Source organism: Rutilus rutilus (genome assembly GCF_951802725.1).
Source record: "Rutilus rutilus genome assembly, chromosome: 25".
In the NCBI taxonomy this organism is placed as follows: Eukaryota; Metazoa; Chordata; class Actinopteri; order Cypriniformes; family Leuciscidae; genus Rutilus; species Rutilus rutilus.
In genome coordinates this window covers 4,608,974-4,627,666 of record NC_140229.1, presented here as the reverse complement: position 1 = coordinate 4,627,666, position 18,693 = coordinate 4,608,974, and the positions used below count along the sequence as shown (strand labels likewise).

At 38.8% G+C, this 18,693-nt stretch overlaps 2 protein-coding genes across 4 annotated transcripts in view; one reads left to right on the top strand and one right to left on the bottom strand.

The window, feature by feature from the left end:
• Window positions 1-453: 453 nt before the first annotated feature.
• Window positions 454-7,431, bottom strand: LOC311285189 (piggyBac transposable element-derived protein 4-like). Of its 2 annotated transcripts, none has more exons than XM_084400714.1 (4): window positions 7,309-7,431; window positions 6,841-6,924; window positions 1,910-3,719; window positions 454-1,626 (listed from the first exon to the last, which is right to left on the bottom strand). In XM_084400714.1, exons 3-4 carry the CDS (start codon window positions 3,698-3,700, stop codon window positions 1,108-1,110), a joined length of 2,310 nt encoding a protein of 769 aa, XP_084256840.1. In that variant the 5' UTR covers window positions 3,701-3,719; window positions 6,841-6,924; window positions 7,309-7,431; the 3' UTR covers window positions 454-1,107. The 2 variants fall into 2 exon arrangements, with proteins under 2 accessions (XP_084256840.1, XP_084256841.1); XM_084400715.1 differs by lacking the exon at window positions 7,309-7,431 and adding an exon at window positions 7,004-7,126.
• Window positions 7,432-12,178: 4,747 nt separating this feature from the next.
• Window positions 12,179-18,693, top strand: part of clip1b (CAP-GLY domain containing linker protein 1b) — a 29,663-nt gene continuing 23,148 nt past the window's right edge. Inside the window, exons 1-8 of one of the 2 annotated variants that reach the window (XM_084401365.1) lie at window positions 12,179-12,574; window positions 13,958-14,124; window positions 14,198-14,685; window positions 14,769-14,893; window positions 16,989-17,190; window positions 17,272-17,469; window positions 17,764-17,867; window positions 17,988-18,048. In XM_084401365.1, coding sequence (XP_084257491.1) covers window positions 14,037-14,124; window positions 14,198-14,685; window positions 14,769-14,893; window positions 16,989-17,190; window positions 17,272-17,469; window positions 17,764-17,867; window positions 17,988-18,048 — 1,266 coding nt within the window. In that variant the 5' untranslated portion in view covers window positions 12,179-12,574; window positions 13,958-14,036. The remainder of the gene's footprint in view (window positions 12,575-13,957; window positions 14,125-14,197; window positions 14,686-14,768; window positions 14,894-16,988; window positions 17,191-17,271; window positions 17,470-17,763; window positions 17,868-17,987; window positions 18,049-18,693) is intronic. The other variant, XM_084401366.1, reaches the window with a different exon arrangement.

The window sequence follows — 18,693 nt, the reverse complement described above, 5'->3', positions numbered from 1 at the left end:
ACTATCAAACAACTGGTACTATCATCAGCAACATTGGTTGCAATACACATGTATACAAATTCCAGCTACAAATTTTTTTATACGTTTTTTTCATTTTCCTAAGTAAAATTTTAAGTAATATCACTTAACTAGTTCATTTCTTTTGAAAGTTCTATGGTATTTAGACTTACCTCTTAAATTACACCATTCATTTTCAAATAAAATGAAATAATTGTTTTGATCTGCAGTTGATGCATGTTGCCTGTTCTCTGGGGCCAAATGTTCTCACAAACTCCATTTCTAGACACAAGTTTTGAATTTGGAAATATACTTATGATATACTTAGAAACTACTACTCTTGAGTTTATCATGTTCATATTCACTTGTTTTGAAGTGTCAGTTTTCGCAGTGATGCCACAAATAGTAACAAAATAGTGATACAATGAATGAAAAGACGTACACACTATTTTGTCATATCATTTATTTAAAACATCAACATTCAGTAACTCTAATGAAGTAAACTAATAAAAATCTCGAGAAAAAGGGGTTAATAATCAGAAGATTAGCAAAAACATTACTAAAGAGAATAAGCAAGAAAAGAATTTGTCATAAAAACTGAGTAAAAAAACAACACATAAGCAGTGACAAATCCTGTTTAAAGGTGATCTAAGTAACTTTTTTACCTTAACTGAACAGCTTCAGAGTCATTGGAATGGTTATATTACTTAGTTGGGGTTGAATGGTGGTCGTTTCGCACCCCCCTGGTGCCCGTGAGCGGAAAATCCGCACTTGCAACTTTGGGCCGGCGGGCCGCCGCGTCAGGAAGTATCGCGTGATATCAGGTCTCGCGATGTAAACAATTGCTTTACGGCCAAAAGAAATCTGCTAAAATGCTGTCATTATTGCGCTCCTTCACGCTGTTCGAACCCGAATGAAGAAGACGTTTTAAAGAATGTCCCATCTCCTTTGATTTCGTTGATCTACTAGCGTGTCTGAGAATCGCCAACGAGTTTTTACAACAGTGTTGTCAAATATCTATTCCGAAGCTGTGGGGGGAGCTCTAGAGAGAAACCTGCGAGCAAAAAGCGAGAATACAGCGAAGAAATCCCGAAACTACTGAGCCCCGCTTTAAACCTTCTTTCTCTTGTTGCACGAGTGGCAGTAAGTAGTTATAACAGCGTGTGACTTGCAAATGTACATGTTACAGTTATTGCACGTCATGTTGGTTTTTTTGCTCAACTTTGATTCACAGACCTGACATCTTTTCCTCTTAGAGGGGGTTGAGACTGGCGAGGGGCCGGTTTCTTTGACTTCAACAGAGCAGGCGCGTGCTTCCATCACTTTATGGTACATAGCCTTTTCGGGGGAGGCTTTATTTACTTGAGAGCATGCTTGTGCCTCCATTACCATATTCTGAGAGGCTGGCGTGCGGGGAATGCCTTGCCGTCTTATCATGAAGGGAGTCACCAGAGCTTCACCTAGCTCTTCCAGAAAGAGTCGCCTTTTGAAGCACTTCTGTTTGTTCCACGTAGGATCCATTTTGGTCCAGAGCACAAATGAATTGTAGGCGGAGACATCCAACATGTTAAAGAAGATAACAATTGGCCAACGCATTGTCTTTCTTTGGCAGGTGTATGTGGCAACTAGCTGGAAGTTAAATGACAAGCAAAAAAAACAAAAGCTTTAGTCATCAGCTGACAATTCAGGTCACTTCATACATGCCATTTGCCCTAAAAGTCGTGATAAGATGGAAGTAGTACCAGATCTTTTCAACTCTATTATGTACATCCAGGTGTAACAGAATGTTGACAAAGAATACATATGCACAGATGAATTGTTCACAATAAGATCTATAATATGCATTTAGAAAATAGATAGGGTTGATTTTCATTTCATGCCAATAACGTATAAATAATGCAACGTAAAATACCTGGTCAAGAGTGTCAACTCCACCTTTGGTCTTGTTGTAGTCTAGGATTATTTCTGGCTTCTTGTGGTCTTGGCTGCTTATTGCGGCATCTCTATGTAATGTGCTCATCAAAAGCACATTTTTGTTTTTTCTGGGACAGTAGGACACTAGAGCGTGTGTGTCGGTGAAGGCGAACATGGACGAGAATCGGGCTCTGTGTTTGACTGACAGGAGCGCAGGAGGGAGCTCAGGCTTGTTGGATCTGACTGTTCCGATCATGGTCATTTTTCTTTGGAGCAGCTCCTCGCCGAGGGCATACGAGGTGAAAAAGTTGTCACATGTGATGGTGTGTCCCTTGAGACCGGATGTCAAGTCCAAGACCACACGCATTCCCTGGTTCTTTTCTGGCTTCCTGTCGGCAGCTTTGCCTGTGTAGATCTGCATATTCCATGCGTAGCTCGAGCTGGCATCGCAAGCCGCCCAGATTTTAATTCCATACTTGTTCGGTTTACTCGGCATGTATTGTTTGAAAGGACAGCGACCTCTGAAAGGGACCAAGCACTCGTCCACAGTGACGCTCGGGCCTGGATTGTACAAGAGTGGCAGACGTTGGACCCATTTTTCCCAGATGTCCCTTACTGGTGCCAGCTTGTCACCTCTCTTTTGGCCAGACCCTGCATCCTTTCTATAAAAGCAGAAGATCCTTGACATGATGGAAAAAGTTTTCAAAGGCATGGTAGCACGAAAAATTGCCCTCCCCGACACACCGCCCCATAAGCTACCCAAAGCCTCATGGTGGGATCGATACACGCCTGCCAGAATCAACAGACCGAAATAGGCCTGTATGTCCGTCCAGTCCAGGCTTTTCCAGGCTTTACCAAAAACACGTTTCCCCTCTAAATTGGACATTTCAATCAAAATCTTTTTAATGTAATTTGGGAAAAACAATTCAAATGTTGATATTTTGTCTTTGGCATTGGAACATGCAAACTTGGTTGGTCCAGGGGTCATTTTGATGACACGATGAATTGGTATTCTCCCTCGTGTCTCTGAAGGACTTGTTGAAGTCCACAATATGTTCCCGTTTTTGGACTGGTAAGCGGCATCCACCTCAGGAGGGTCCTTTTCCTCTTCCTCTTCCTCTTCCTCTTCTCCATCAGTAGAGTGATAGTCTGGGTCGAATTCTGTATTGTCCTCTGTTTCAGAAGCTTGATCGAAGAGCTCCTCCTCTGTCTCAGCTTCTCCTTCCAGGTATCTTTCCTCTTCTATCCATCCATCACTTGTATGTAGGGTTGCATATCTTTCCTCTTCCATGCATCCATCACTTGAATGTAGGGTCGCGTCTCTTTCCTCTTCCATGGATCCATCACTTGAATGTAGGGTCGCGTCTCTTTCCTCTTCCATGCATCCATCACTTGAATGTAGGGTCGTGTCTCTTTCCTCTTCCATGCATCCACTTGAATGTAGGGTCGCGTCTCTTTCCTCTTCCATGCTTCCATCACTTGTATGTGGGGTTGCATATCTTTCCTTTTCCATGCATCCATCACTTGTATGTGGGGTTGCATATCTTTCCTCTTCTATGCTTCCATCACTTGTATGTAGGGTCGTGTCTCTTGCCTCTTCCATGCATCCATCACTTGTATGTGGGGTTGCATATCTTTCCTTTTCCATGCATCCATCACTTGTATGTGGGGTTGCATATCTTTCCTCTTCTATGCTTCCATCACTTGTATGTAGGGTCGTGTCTCTTGCCTCTTCTCTGGATTCAAATAAACGAACCAGGGACTCCACAACATTAAACCGTCTCTTCATTATTCAGCTACAGAATGAACTGCAAGCAAGGTCCAAGGGAAGCCACATTTATAATTCAATTTGTAATACTTGTTAGGATCAAATGTGCTCTAATACTAAAACAGTGAAACATGTTGAAAAACACTTTGGAAGAACAATTTGGTGTCTTTACTATTAAAATTAAAAGATGAAACTTTTCTTCAAAACTAGTGATGTGCAAAGGTTTGTGTGTTTAGGGTTTAGGGTTTATGCATAAGGATAAGGATAAGAGATGTCATTAGCCGGCTCTGAAAACAATTGTAATCAAATAAAAAAAAATTGTTGTTGTTGTTGTTGATTCCAATAAAATGGATGGTTTTAAAATACTACTGCTTTTACATAAAGAATGATTAATGAACAAGTAATTATTATCAACAATTAAATTTTAACAAAATCTGTATTTTTTCTGTCAATTTAGGTTTAATGACAGACATTCTGTAATATGGTTCTATACAGATGTCAATGTTAGATTGCAAGGAGCGTTCATGCATAATTAATTAAAAAACTGGATAAAATGTCAAGAATTGTTTTAAGTTGGCTTGAAAAAGCCTAGTCAGAAAGTAGTTTTCAAAAGCATGATGTTTAAAGGTTTAAGGCCATGCAGTCGATCAGAAGATGTTGCAAGAATGAGGGCTTTAAAGCAGATCAAAGGCATAGTCTGTCTGTCTGTCTGCTTAGATTTGAACTGTTCACTGTTGGAGTTTGAACAATCTTAACTCATTCCAAATTAATCAATAGAATCAGAGTTAAAAGAAGCAGGTCAGTGGAACGAAAAAGAGCACAAGGTCTATAGATGCGTTTTTTAAAAGTTAAACTTATTTTAACTTGAGCGCCGCGTTTTTAGAATGCCATGTCATGCGCTGCAAAAGATGCGAGCACAATGGTCATACACATCCTTCTAGTGCATGTTTACATAGAAAAACAATGGAAAAGTAGCGCAGTGGAATGGAAAAACCAAGCGGCAACATTCCTGGCTCTCTCTTGAAACCAACACGGAAGTGACTTAAACTGCAATTCATCGACTGACCGCTAGAGACGGGCTGCAAAAGAGAGTCAATCCCATAGACCCCCCATGTTAAAATTCCCAACTTTACAGCATTATTATATAATTATATTAAGCCTTAAAGTTGTGCATAATTAAGGGCGTGGCCACTTGAGTGACAGGTGGATTGCCGCTGCTGTCACTACTAGCCGTTTGTCTGCTGTCTGTTAGCCGTCACTTCACCTCAGCTAATCCCGCCTTTTTGCCCATTTTCGTTTATCCAGGAGTGACGTGCTGCCAAGGTGCCGATGGCCAGCTCCGCCCAGTTTGGGTTTCAAAAATGCTCTTCAGAAACCTACAGATGACATCACGGACAGTACGTCCATATTTTTTTTACAGTCTATGGGAAAAAACATTCTGTGTGACCGGCCCCTAACAAATACAACAAACGCTGCATCCGAAATGGCCTACTGAGTAGGTACTACATTTGAATTTGAAATTACTTTGCGACCGTTAAAAAAAGTACGCTCTATAGTATGAATATGGGTAGTATGAATGAAACGTACTACATCCACCATGTTGTTACGGTCATGTGATCTACCCGCATCAGTTGTGTCGCTTCACTTGCATTTATAAATCCCCTCCCGTGGCCTCATGGGATAGTAAAGTGTCCATCAAATGCGCACTTCAGAATCTCTGCGGAAGTAGTAGTTCATCCAAGTACTTTTCACCTACTGTTTTTCCAATACGATGTATCGGACATTCTACTCTTTTGGTGTATTGTACATACTATAGTTGGGAACTAGTATTCAATTTCAGAGCAGTGACAACGTCACCATTGTTCTAAGCCAATAAGTGACAAGCTGTGTCGTCATTGAGTCGATTCCCTTCGAATGACGCAATGACACGGAACGTTACGCTGCTTAAAGGGTAACTCAACCCTAAACCAACTTTTTTTAGTTAATGATCTGTAAGAATGGGGCTTTATTAGTGCTGTTCATTGATTCGAGTAACTTTTTTGACATTTGGGTATAAGTGTTTTAATTCTACAATATATGGTGTAAAAACGTCTGAGTGCTGCCCTCTTCAGGTTGAACGGTGGCTACTGCAGTTGAATTTTCCTATTGGATGTTTGCGGTACTGCGTGATAGCTTCAAGTTAGCATAGATTTATCTGTATTTAGTACAGTGGTCAGGATGGTACGTTTTGCTGGATTTTTTCACATAGCGGCAAAAAATGAATATGCCTACAGAGAGCGCACGCTATTGACATCAACTCGATAAAACTCATCAGATGCATGTACTTTACATCATCTTGAGACCCTGTGAGTCACTCTCCATTTTAGAGTCTGACAGCAGCTGTCAATTAATCCGTCACTGCGGGTCTCAGGTGCACGGCCCCCCCTCCCCCCAAACCCCCCCACGGTTGGGGGGGGGGGTCCCCCCCAAACCCCCCCAGCGCTAGCCCCGCCCTCGGTTCGTCCCCTCTATCTCTGCTGGAAAAAAGCATTTTTTAAATATTGCCAGGGGGTGGAGTCAGGCTCTGACCATTTAAAATAGCTTATTTCTCTGGATTTAAACATTGTTGGAGACATTTGGGATAATGTAAAATACATAAATCCACAAAATATATAACGTTGTTTTGGGGTGGGTTTGGGATTTTAATCAAATAATTTAAAAATATTGTGCCTTTAACTGATTAACTCATTGTTCTCTGAATACTTTGCTATTTGTTGCATTTTGTGAATGCATGTTTTTATTGCTGTGTGTGGCTATATATACGTTTCTTATTCCTTTGGCAACATTCTAAAGCCATGACAGTAAAGTTAATCTGAATTAAAATGTTGATGTTGAAAAATTTGAAAAAAGCTCTGCGCTATAGCGTCGCCCATTCATTTCTTTGCCCGTGTTCTTCATGTGGGTGAAACATAAACAAAATGGCAGCAGCTGGAATGTGAAAAGATCAATCCATTCATATTATATCTTTGCACCTAATATCAAATGTATTTTTCTTTGTGTGTGTAAAATAATGTAAAATACTGTCAATGCGATGAAAGGCATCAATACATTTGAAAAGTCGCCTAGTAAACAATAAACATCGGTGAGGCTTTAATTCAAATCATGATTTGTGTGCATCTTACCTTATCTACACGAGATGTTTTGGATTGCACACAAATCCTTTATGTTATCCTTGCTGTTATTTCCGTGTATTTCAGAAACAGAATCTGCGTGAGAAACATATGCATAAGATTAGCACGAACACCAGCGGCTAATTTAACATTCAGACGTAAAAGAGCTGATTACTGTAATATCTGCAATAATACTGCTTCCTTGAGTTCAGGGGTGCAGAAATTGCAGATATGACCATATTATTGGCAAATGGAGCAGTAGAGCACTCCTCATGGCCAGTGCACGCGCCCTCTGGTGATGCACATGTACAGTCATGCAGATGTTGCACACAACGGAATCATATTTTAATGTTCAATGAAAAAAATATTGAAAATCCCGACGACAATGTTGCAATCTAGCTGGAAATTTGCAATAAAGAGCATCATGGACTGTTTTTTTTCCCCCGATATAAATTGGGGATTAATATTGGATTCTCTTACCAATAATGAAAACACTTAAGCATCTATGCATGCAAATCTGCATGCATGCGTTGCGAAGTCCATAGGTTCAGGTTGCAGGTTCAGAATACAGAAGAAGTGGCGTAACACTGAGGTAATAATGTGGCGATCAGGGTTGCCAGGTTTATTTACTATTAAAAAAGAACAACCCACGACAATAGTGTACACTGTAAAGGAAGCCAACTTGGCAACAACACTGGTGGCGATAACACCACACAGTCTATGCATCAGAACTATGCAAGTCCAGAGAGGTGGAGCTGGACGTCATTTGACTCTGCAGTGAGCACCACTTGCTTAAGGCTATGGTGTCAATATAATGCCACATAGTCAAAGAGTATAGAAGCCCAAGAGGCGAAACTCAATAGAACGCCCCATAGCAACAGTTGCCCCCATGACTTGACGGCGCGGCCGCCATTATGGACTGAAAACTGAAGGAAAACGCCGAAAAATAAAGGGAGTCAATGGCACTGAAAAACTTAAAATAACAAAAACTTAACATAGCTTAATTTTTTCTGGCCGTCATATCTAAATATGAAAACAATTTAAAATACATTAATGAGGATGACCGACGTTAAATGACGTTAAATGACAGAAAATATACGTATATGTGTTGGTTAGGAAAATAGTATTTTGGGACAAAATATTACTATAGAAGTACTATAAGACTACTATAGAAATACTATAGCGGCTCTAGGATATTATAGAGGTATTACAGAACATAACATACTTCTGTGATGTTCTGTATAGCCTCTCTATAATATTTTTAAGCTGCTATAGTAGTCTTATCGTACTTATGTAGTATGTCCCAAATTACTATAGTATTCCTATAAGATTACTATAATATTTTGTCCCAAAATACTATAAATATGAAAACAATAATAATAAAAAACATTTATTTTGTCCCAAAATACTATAAGATTCCTTAGTACTTTTTAGTAAGGGTATCCCCACCGAATCGGCTTCATTAGCCTACCACTTACGGTTTGCAAAGATACAATTATAAAATTACTGCAAAACTTTAATCTATCAATATTTATGTTCTATTATGCATTTTCCATATGACTAACAGAAATTCATGAAATAATATATGTTCGCTTGTCTATAGGCAGATACACAGTAATTAGATATAAGTAATAAGATATTTATTCAAATGTTGATTTTGAAATTAGTAAACATCACCATATATATGATTTTGAAAAAAAAAATTATAAATGAACATTTCTAAAGACAGTTAATATTTTACACAGTGAACGTTTCAATGGCAAGAAAAAAAAAACTATGAATGTCCTATTACAGGCGGAAAGGTACAAAAAAGATGTGCAATCTAGCAGTGCACACATGAACTATTAACACATACTAAAATGGATTTTGCCATTGACTGGCGCTAACGATTCCAGCAGCTTTCAGTCCATAATGGCGGATTCGCCTCCGCAGCGCCATCTACAGACTGTTACCCATAACACAACAGAGTTTCGCCTCTTGGGCTTCTATACTCTTTGACATAGTTTTGCAAAAGAATAAAGTATTGCAAAACAAAAATAAAGTATTGAGCAAAAAAAAAAAAAAAAAAAAAAAAAAAAAAGTTTTGCTCACAAAATTAAAGAATTGCAAAAAAAAAAAAAAGAATTGCAAAATAAAGTAAAGAACTGCAAAAATAAAGATATAATTAATTGCAAAAATCAATGACAGGTACAATCCTATTTTATCTCTGCAACATGTTTTCCATACCCACTAAAGTGCCTTGAAACTCGCCGAGCCCCGCCCCCCTTAGTTACTGTTGCTACGTCCGACAAACAAATGGTCAAACACGACCAGCGCGACAGATTGCCATGACGGGAAGAGGTATACCCGTGCGTGTCAGTGACCATTTTTGGAGCAATACCTCCGCGATATCCTCCAGATCGAGGCAAAAGGGGTTACAGTATGCAGTGGAGGGATATATTCAAAATATAAAAATACGCAATGAAGGAGACACGACCACTATCTACGTCTCTATCGAGGCTAATGCTTACCGGTGTTCATACACATAATTTGTGATATGACAAAGAACAAGAAAACAAGTGTTTAAAAGCATTGAAAGACACTCACTGTTGTGTTTTTGTGTGAAAGAAAAAACTCTATGAAAATAAAAGTGCTGTCAGCAATAATTTCTTATGTGTGTTTTTTCGCATAACACACTATGACTAAAATTTTAAATGCTGCAAAACACATGGGAGTTATATTCTCGATGCTGTAGTTTATCTGATCAGTCACAGTATATCATAAGCTTAATTGGACTTTTCAACTACAATTAGGCAGGGTGAACTGAAAGCTTTTACAATCTTTTAGCTATAACTTATATCATTGACAAAAGTATGTGGTGCATTTTCTTCCAAAAAATGATTTTCTTTCTCAAATTCATGCTTCAAGTTGACAACGCACAATAAACGAAATCACGCAATAACTCTTAGACATAGCCTTAATTTGCCTTAATTTGCATCTAAATAACTTTCATTGCTTGTCTTTCATGATGCACTTACCATAATATTTATTAGTGGGGACAACAGATCACAAAACTCGCGGTTGAGACCATAATATTTATTAGTGGGGCAACGGATCATAAAACTCGCGGTTCAGACAATATTATGTTTTTTGAGTAACAGATAGGATCGTTTTTCAGATCAGAAAAAAAAAAAAAAAATTTTTTTAAGTAGCCATCGACACCACAGCCAGCAGACGTATTTATGCTTCGTAATGTTCGACACATTTAACTGGGAGTGGGGCCGTCCACACTGTTTTATCCATTGTAGGCATCGCTCATGTTGTGTTTTCGACTTTGGGAATGGAAAGAACACAACTCCTCCAGACAATCTCTCGGGGTATCTAGTGTCCGATTTACAAACGCCGTGGGCGCACGCTTCACCATCTTGCTAATGTTTGTCGGACCTGCTCACATAGTAACGGTTGCTATGATGTGTGATTGGACAATGGCCGTTTTGGGGGAGGGGCCGGCGAAACAGGAAGACAGGGCGGGACATGTCTCACAGCTCCTTCCCTTTTTAAAAATAGACAATAACGTCGTTTAGTTTATGTCACAGCTTGGCGTGAGCCAGCTCGGCAAAGCCGCAGTTTCCTCCTAATGTCTAACTGTTTCTTCTCCTATTCTCCCCCATAGCAGGGGCCACTTGTGCTTTTAGGGGGCACACCTTTAACATTCATCTTAACCTATTTTCAGTATTATTTCAAGTCATTTTTCACCATGTCATGTATGACTGCAATCTCTAGAAAAAGCTAATAAATTATATTAGCTAAGCTAATAAAACAATTTCAATTCAAATGAATGTTTCATTATGTTTAATTGTAGTGTGATATAATGATCAATAATAACACATTTTTAGCATCTAAGCACATCTAGGCACTTTTTTACACCTGGGGTGGGCGATATGGCAATAATATCATATCACGATTTTTTTTTTTTCAGGAAAATCACGATTTTATCACAATTCTTTTTTCATGTTTGTTTTACTATTTTGCAAGTGACTGAGCATTACAGCCAAACTAATTTCCCTATTTTAAAAACAAAGCCTTATAGGTAACAAAATATAAAATAAAAACAAATGGCAGACATTTAGGCCAAAGTGGCGAAGATAAAAATCTTTGTCATTATTTTCTTTGTTATTAAAAATTAAGAACAGAGATACATATTACACATACACAACTTAATATACAAATGAAATAAACTGCTTTATTTTTTATATGATATGAAAATAAAACACAACAGACTTAAAGTTGTCAGTCAAGAGCAGTGAATGATTTCCTCTGTGTGTTTTGTTGTTTTATTAACATTAAAGGGATAGTTCTCCCCCCAAAAAGTCATAATTTACTCAAGTTGTTTTAAACCCGAATAAGTTTCTTTCTTCTGTTGAAAATAAACGTTATTTGAAAGAATGTGAGTAACCACAACGGTGACTTCCATAGTATATATTTTTTCCTACTATGTATGGAAGTCAATGGGGACCAGCAACTGTTTGGTTTTGGGTGAACTATCTCTTTAAGGACAAGCGGCAGCATGTTTATTATTAGGGCTACTGTATCTTTAAGAACTGCACGTGACACGTCTAATATACACGCATATGACAAGCAGATTTTAATTAATTTTCTCTGTTTGCTTTCACTTTAGACATCACCAACTTTGTTTATGTAAACAATGTCTGTATTTGACAGTATTAGAGCAATATAAGACTCAAAAGATAACTTAGTCCAGTAACAGGCTTTTAGTGCATGTGCGCGTCGAGTGTACGCGCTCAGTAAAGCATGTTTGAACAGCGCCTCAACAGCGAATGACATTTGATGTGAATATACGTCGTGCTGCAGTGTAGCCTAGATGAAGGCGCCGCAACTGAATAAATGTGCAGTTGTTTGGTGTGATTTTACGATTCCAAATTTGGGGAGGCCAAGCTTGTTGACACGGGGGCACTTGCACCTTGAACCACTGCAGAAAATCCACCCTTACAATTTCATGGGGACTTTAAGTTCAACTGGTTACTAAACATTGGTTGAAATGCATCTGGTATCAATTTACTAGCTATTAAAATGATTATTTTTCGTTTTTGCACTCTTTAATGGTCACTGTGTGCTCTCGTGTTAGAATAGCAAAAAGACTACATTTATGTAATTTAAAATTTTATTGGAAATGCAGGAAATTAAGTGAAAAAATAAAAACGAGACAAGGCAAAAATGGTTAAATTTTATGTTCATGTTTTTTGTTTAAACATTTTTGTCAATATTCAGATTAGACCACTAGTGGCCGCCACAGACCACTGACACGTTTTGGCCACATTCATTCAATAAAATAAAAAAATACTGTTTCCTCCCCTTAAATAATTTCTGAAATTATATCACACAATTCGGGCTCAAATCTATTCATTTTTATCGTTGTAGGTCAGCTAATTTTTCTGTTTCCCCCCAGCAAGACATTTCAAGTTTTTTAAAATCAAAATTATTCTGCAACAAAAATCCTCATAATCCTTTCATAATTCAATTTTTCCACACTTTATCTGATGCGGCTCATTTTAATAACTCTATATCCTGTTAATTTATATTATACGGATGTCGTGTCAAAAGTCACTGTAAAGTGTTTGGGTGCAGCTTTGTGTTGAATTGCCTCACCCATCATCATCATCATCAGTGTGAGATCATCATCCAGACAAACAAGAAATCCCTTTATTTCCCTTATCACGAAGGCATGCTTGACATTAAAACGGTTCAGGTAAGAGAATATGATCACTTAATTCTCTCTAAATCTCACTATATTGAGCTCATGTGTGTTGCATTTAGAGGATTAGCTCCTCTGGCTAATGTCGGCTAGCAAACAGTTTGTTATGATGTGAAGTCATAGCCACGTAGAAACACAAATAAACGGAATTTGTGACTAAAAACAGACTTTCATATATTTGGGATATTATGTGAAATTCTAGGATCGTTTTTGATTATTATTGGTTTGACAGTTATCGTTTGGCTAGTTGTCGTTAGGTCGTTAGAATAATAAACAATAATAATATTTTGTTCTTTTAACAATCCAGTCCAAATTGATCGAATTCGCTGATTGCATTAAGTGCCATACATTATTATTATTATTATTATTTGAAATATTTAGTTAATAACCAGAAGCAAAAGTGTAGATAACTTAATTTTACTCCTCCTTAAACGAAATTAATAACCAGTGGTTTAATATTCAATGATAGAGTAAACAATTGTGATATGATTTTTGTCACTAACTGTTATACGTGCTGTGGTATTACCATGGTAGAGTGATTTCCAGAGGGTAGTACCATGGTATTTGTACACAAAGACATGGTACTGTCATAGTACCGTGGTACTTTTTTTAGGATAGTTAGCCTATGTTAGCGTTAAGTTTTATTATGTGTCATTTTGTGGATTAGCGTAAGTATAAATTATTTTGTACTCAGGCTTAACTGTACTTAACCGACACAAATAGCCATGGTTACCATGGTTACAACAGTTCCCACCAAAGTACCATAGTTTGTTATTTGATCGTTGTTAATAATATAAAATCATAAGAATTAATATATTTATTTTCCCCCCAACAGTCATTAAAAAAGTACCATAGTAATGCCATGTATTCCACTTTGATAAATAATAATGTTTTTTTACCATGTCATGTATTAAAGTTGGCATGAAACAGAAGTTTCTCTTGTCTTTTCTTCCCTATTGTCTTTTTCTATTGGCTGACACCATAAGCCTTTTACACATTCATGTTAAAAATGGTTGTGCCGGAAATGAAAGTAGGCGTGAAATGAAAATTCACCGTATTTATTTTCTAAATGCGTCTTATAGATCTAATTGTGAGCATTTTATCTGTTCAATACGTTTCATTTTCTTTTTGACCTCTTAATTTAGTCGTAATTTTCTCTCTGTTGACATAGGCAGGACTTCTCCAATCATTTAGTCTGCTTAAATTTTTGCCACCTTTTTTCTTTTTTGAAAAACTGTTGCTATTTCTGTTTCATTATGACTTTAAATTTAAGGTGGACACTGGTACTTTTTGAGTTTTTTAGGGGTTTATCATCACACAATAAAACAATTAAACACAAATTGCATACTTTACTTATATTAACATTTCTTCTGTCAGGGAATCCTATCTGGTCAAGGAGGGTTGATGTTTTTCCAGGCCCTGCAGGAATAGCACATGTGTGCATAAAGCAGGGAATATGAGTACGGGGAAGCCAAGTGGTCTCAAACCACCCACCAAGATTGGTAAACCAGCTTCGGCGCCAACCAAAACCTCGCCAACCTCAGGTGAGTAACCTATGGGTTACATTTTAAATGCACTGATTCAGGCATGACGTGCCTTTATTTTTGCTGACTGCAGCTGGTGCCAAGGCTGTAACATCTCCGACCTCCAATACCGACCAAGATGCGCCGTCAGACTTCTCTGTTGGCGAACGTGTTTGGGTCAACGGAAATAAACCGGGTTGTGTGCAGTTCATCGGAGGGACTCAGTTTGCACCTGGCCAGTGGGCAGGAATAGTTTTAGACGAGCCCATCGGGAAGAACGATGGCTCTGTGGCTGGAGTGCGCTACTTCCAGTGCGTGGACTTGCGAGGCATATTTACTCGGCCCTCCAAACTCTCTCGTACTCCCGTGGCAGAGCGTGAGACCAATGGCACGCAGACTCCCGCCAACAAGTCGTCCGCCTCCCCTGCCAAAGATCCTGCTCCTGTCACTCAGACCATTAGTGCAACCACTAAGACCTCATCAAACCTTACCAGGGCCACCAGCGAGTCTGCTTCCAATCTGTCTGAGACGGATTCGGCCAAGAAGTTACAGCGGGACATGAAGCTGGGTGATCGTGTGCTGGTAAGGCCCATATCTGGTCTGTCTTCACACTTTAGTGGCTCATTGAGGGAAGTTTGAGGGAATGTTTTGCTTGCCATCCTTAGGTTGCAGGATCCAAGGCTGGTGTTGTGCGTTTCCTGGGCGAAACTGACTTTGCGAAAGGTGAATGGTGTGGCGTTGAGCTGGACGAGCCTCTTGGCAAGAATGATGGGGCAGTGGCTGGTGCAAGGTAAGGCCACAATTTGTCAAAATTACACAAGATCAACCCGTGAGAACAGGACGTTCTGTTTTAAAACACATTTATAAAACAGATCTTTAAGGTTTTTGCTTATCAGGCTGAATCTTAGCACATTCTTGAGAAACTAGACATAGTTGAGAAGCCATAGAAGAGGCATGTGAGATTACTTGTTTTTTTATTCCAACTGTACAGTATGTCATATAGCTTCACTTTTCATGTTCAGTTCCCAATGGAGCAGCCGGAGTGGTTTCATCCTGCTGCATGACTGGATCTAATAGGGAAAACTGCGAAAACGCGAGTAAAACAAACGATTATCAGTTTAAACTAAAGGTTGGACTCGATAGTGTTCCTTGGATAGTGATCCATGGATATTGACGTGCAGCCAGGAATCATGCTTCCTGACATTTTTATATATGCCTGATTTCGACGCCGGGGAAATACAAAAAGCAAATTTGCCTGTGAACGCTTTTTATAATACAATATAGGAAGGTCTAAATCTGGCTGTAGACTTATATCAATGTTATATATCGTCATATCGTCCTGTCGGGATGACGTTACAACTAGCCACCTGATGAAGGAAAGCCGCCATGGCTTGTTGTCAGAGGGCTGTTTGTGCACGGCTACCCTGAGTTGTTGCGTAAATTTGTTTGCCGATAGGCCCGGGAAGAGATGGAATAACTTAAGTACAAAGCAGAAGATCATTAATGTCCAGGTGAATTTATTAGGACAGCTGTCTCTGCACATGTGATCCCAAATAAAGTTCAAAATAACCAAAACAAATCATCAAAACATGCTCGAAATAGACGGTACAAAACATAAATAAAACATGCTGAGAGCAGCAAAACACGGCATCAAATCTAGCCTCGAGGAACAAACCTCTGACAATGAGGACTCATATCTTACAGCATTTGACTGTACAAGCTCTGGCCCTTGGCCCGTCTCTCCTGGCTCGACTATTCTCACTCCTTTGTATATGATATCTTCCCGCCAAACACTAGTGGAACGTACCAACAGTAGGGGTCGGTTAAATCTCATGCCTACAGAAACACATTCAATGTCAGTGCTCTTACATATGCATTTGAACAGATAACATAATCACAAATAATATCATTAATCCAAGGTAAACAATATGAAAACAATCTTAACCTTAAACAATAAATCAATGTACACAATAACACTGTGAACTATTGTTCACATGGTGATAACCTACAGGTTCATCATCACACGTCCAGCCCTAAAACTTCTATAGTTTTGTCAGTTTATTTCAAAACAACCAATTATGCTGAATATAAGATGGTAAATATTTATTTGATGAGTTGTCAATGCGATTTTTACCGCAAAATTCAACATATTGACAAAAAATGATAACTGCAAATCCATGTTTCGCTGGCTGGAGTCCAGTTGTTTCTGTGAATTCCAGCGATCCATTTGCTTCTCTTTCTGTAGCTTTTGGCAGTCTGTAAAAATATACTTCAGATTTCTTGTCCGATCTATTTGTACAGTCAGTCTCAAAGCTTTTTCCTGTTTTAGATGTGGTTTGTGTGTTTTTCGCGGCATTCTTGCTGAAAACCAATGCGTAACCGCAGTCACTCCAGACAGTGACACCACGTGCATACCCTCTATAATAAAAAAAACGTCCTGTTTCGCTCTGAAATATTACATTACAGAAGTAAAACGAGTTGTTAATGCTGTGTCATGTTGGTTTTAACCTCAGGTTATTCTAGTTGAACTGTCTTTATGGGAAGTGTATTGTAAGTGCAGTGCATATAAAAAGTCTACACACGTGATGGAAAAATTAAACAAAGACAAAACTCACATCAAAACTTTTGCATATTTAATGTAAAAATCACAACCTATGCAATGCCACTGAAAACCAAAGTGACAGTTTTCATAAAAAAAAAATATATATATATATATATAAATAAAAATTGGAATAACTAACTGCATAAGTGTGCACACTTTGAACTAATACTAAGTTAAAGCACTCTTAGATTTTATTACAGCACTCTGTTTGGATATGAGTCTTATCAGCTTGGCACATCTTGATTAGGGAATATTTATGTATTTTTATGCTTCACTCTCACAGGTATTTTCAGTGCCTCCCAAAGTATGGACTATTCGCTCCTACGCACAAAGTCACACGCATCGGATTCCCGTCCACCACTACTGCCAAATCCAAAACCTCCAGGCGCAGGTCGACCCTGAAGAACAGCCCCAGCGCGTCTTCCGTCAGCTCCCTCAGCTCTGTCACCTCCTCAGTAGGAGGCAAACCCAGCCGAGCGGGCCTGGTACAGTCCTGCTCCTTTCACTCACGGTGTATGTTCTTCTCCATATATTATTAGAAATAATACCTGTCAATAATCTTTCAGCTCACAGAGACGTCTGCACGGTACGCCCGGAAGATCTCAGGCACCACGGCCCTGCAAGAGGCCCTGAAGGAGAAGCAGCAGCACATCGAGCAGCTCCTGGCTGAGCGGGACCTGGAGAGGACGGAAGTGGCACGAGCCACAAGCCATGCTGGAGAGGTGCAGCAAGAGCTGGCACTGCTCAGACAGGGCCAGGAACAGGTGGGTGGTTTTGGGATATTAAACCAGACTCTAAAGGTGATGATACACAGGGCAACTTTTTGAGCAATGTTGCTGTCAACGGGCAACCAGGTGAGACACAGGGCCCACGACCTATCGAAATTATCCAGATAGAAATGTATTGCCCATTTTCAATGGGAAAGTGCCCAAGCAACAATCGCTCGGCAAGATTGCCCAGCAACATTGCTCAAAAAGTTCCCCCGTGTATCACCACCTTTAGATGCACACGTGTTGCATGGTGTTCTGAATCTTAACACTTTGCATGTGTTTTTGAAGTACGCCAACGAGATGGAAGCCAAGTTGGACCAGTTGCGGAGACTTGTGGAGACTGCAGACCGAGATAAAGTGGAGCTGATGAATCAACTGGAAGAGGAAAAAAGGTAATCTTGATCTTAAAAAATGCCTTTTATATTGCTTGATTATTGCAAAAGAACATGCAAGTTCATGTGAATGTGTTAAGAAACCTTTGAGGGTTTGAAGTGTACTTTTATATCCCACAGAAAAGTGGAGGACCTGCAGTTCCGTGTAGAGGAAGCTTGTATTACCAAAGGTGACCTAGAGGTAAAGTGACCCTATTATATACGTTTACATCGAGAGAAACCGAATATGGCCGCAACCAGCTTAGTCCCCTGTCACAGATCAGTCTGTGTTCATGCAGAAATAATCAGTATCGTTTACACTTAGATAGATGGATGGATAGACTTGTTTTGACTAAAACTATAGATGGATGGATGGATGGATGAATGGATGGATAGATGGATAGATAGACTTGTTTTGACTAAAACTATATATATATATATATAGATAGATAGATAGATAGATAGATAGACTTGTTTTGACTAAAACTATATATATATATATATATATATATATATATATATAGATAGATAGATAGATAGATAGACAGACTTGTTTTGACTAAAACTATAGATGGATGGATAGATAGATAGATAGATAGATAGATAGATAGATAGATAGATAGATAGATAGATAGATAGATAGATAGATTTGATCTCAAGATCAAATGAGGATCATTCATTGACAAGTTTTTCAAAAATCCTATTGGATAAGTTTCTTTTAAAACAACAAAACAAATCAAAACAGTGCATCACTTTGTGGCATTTATAGCATTGACTCTTTGATGCTTTATTCACCTTATTCTCTTTATTTGTTCATTCATTCACTCTTTCATCACTGCATTCTTCT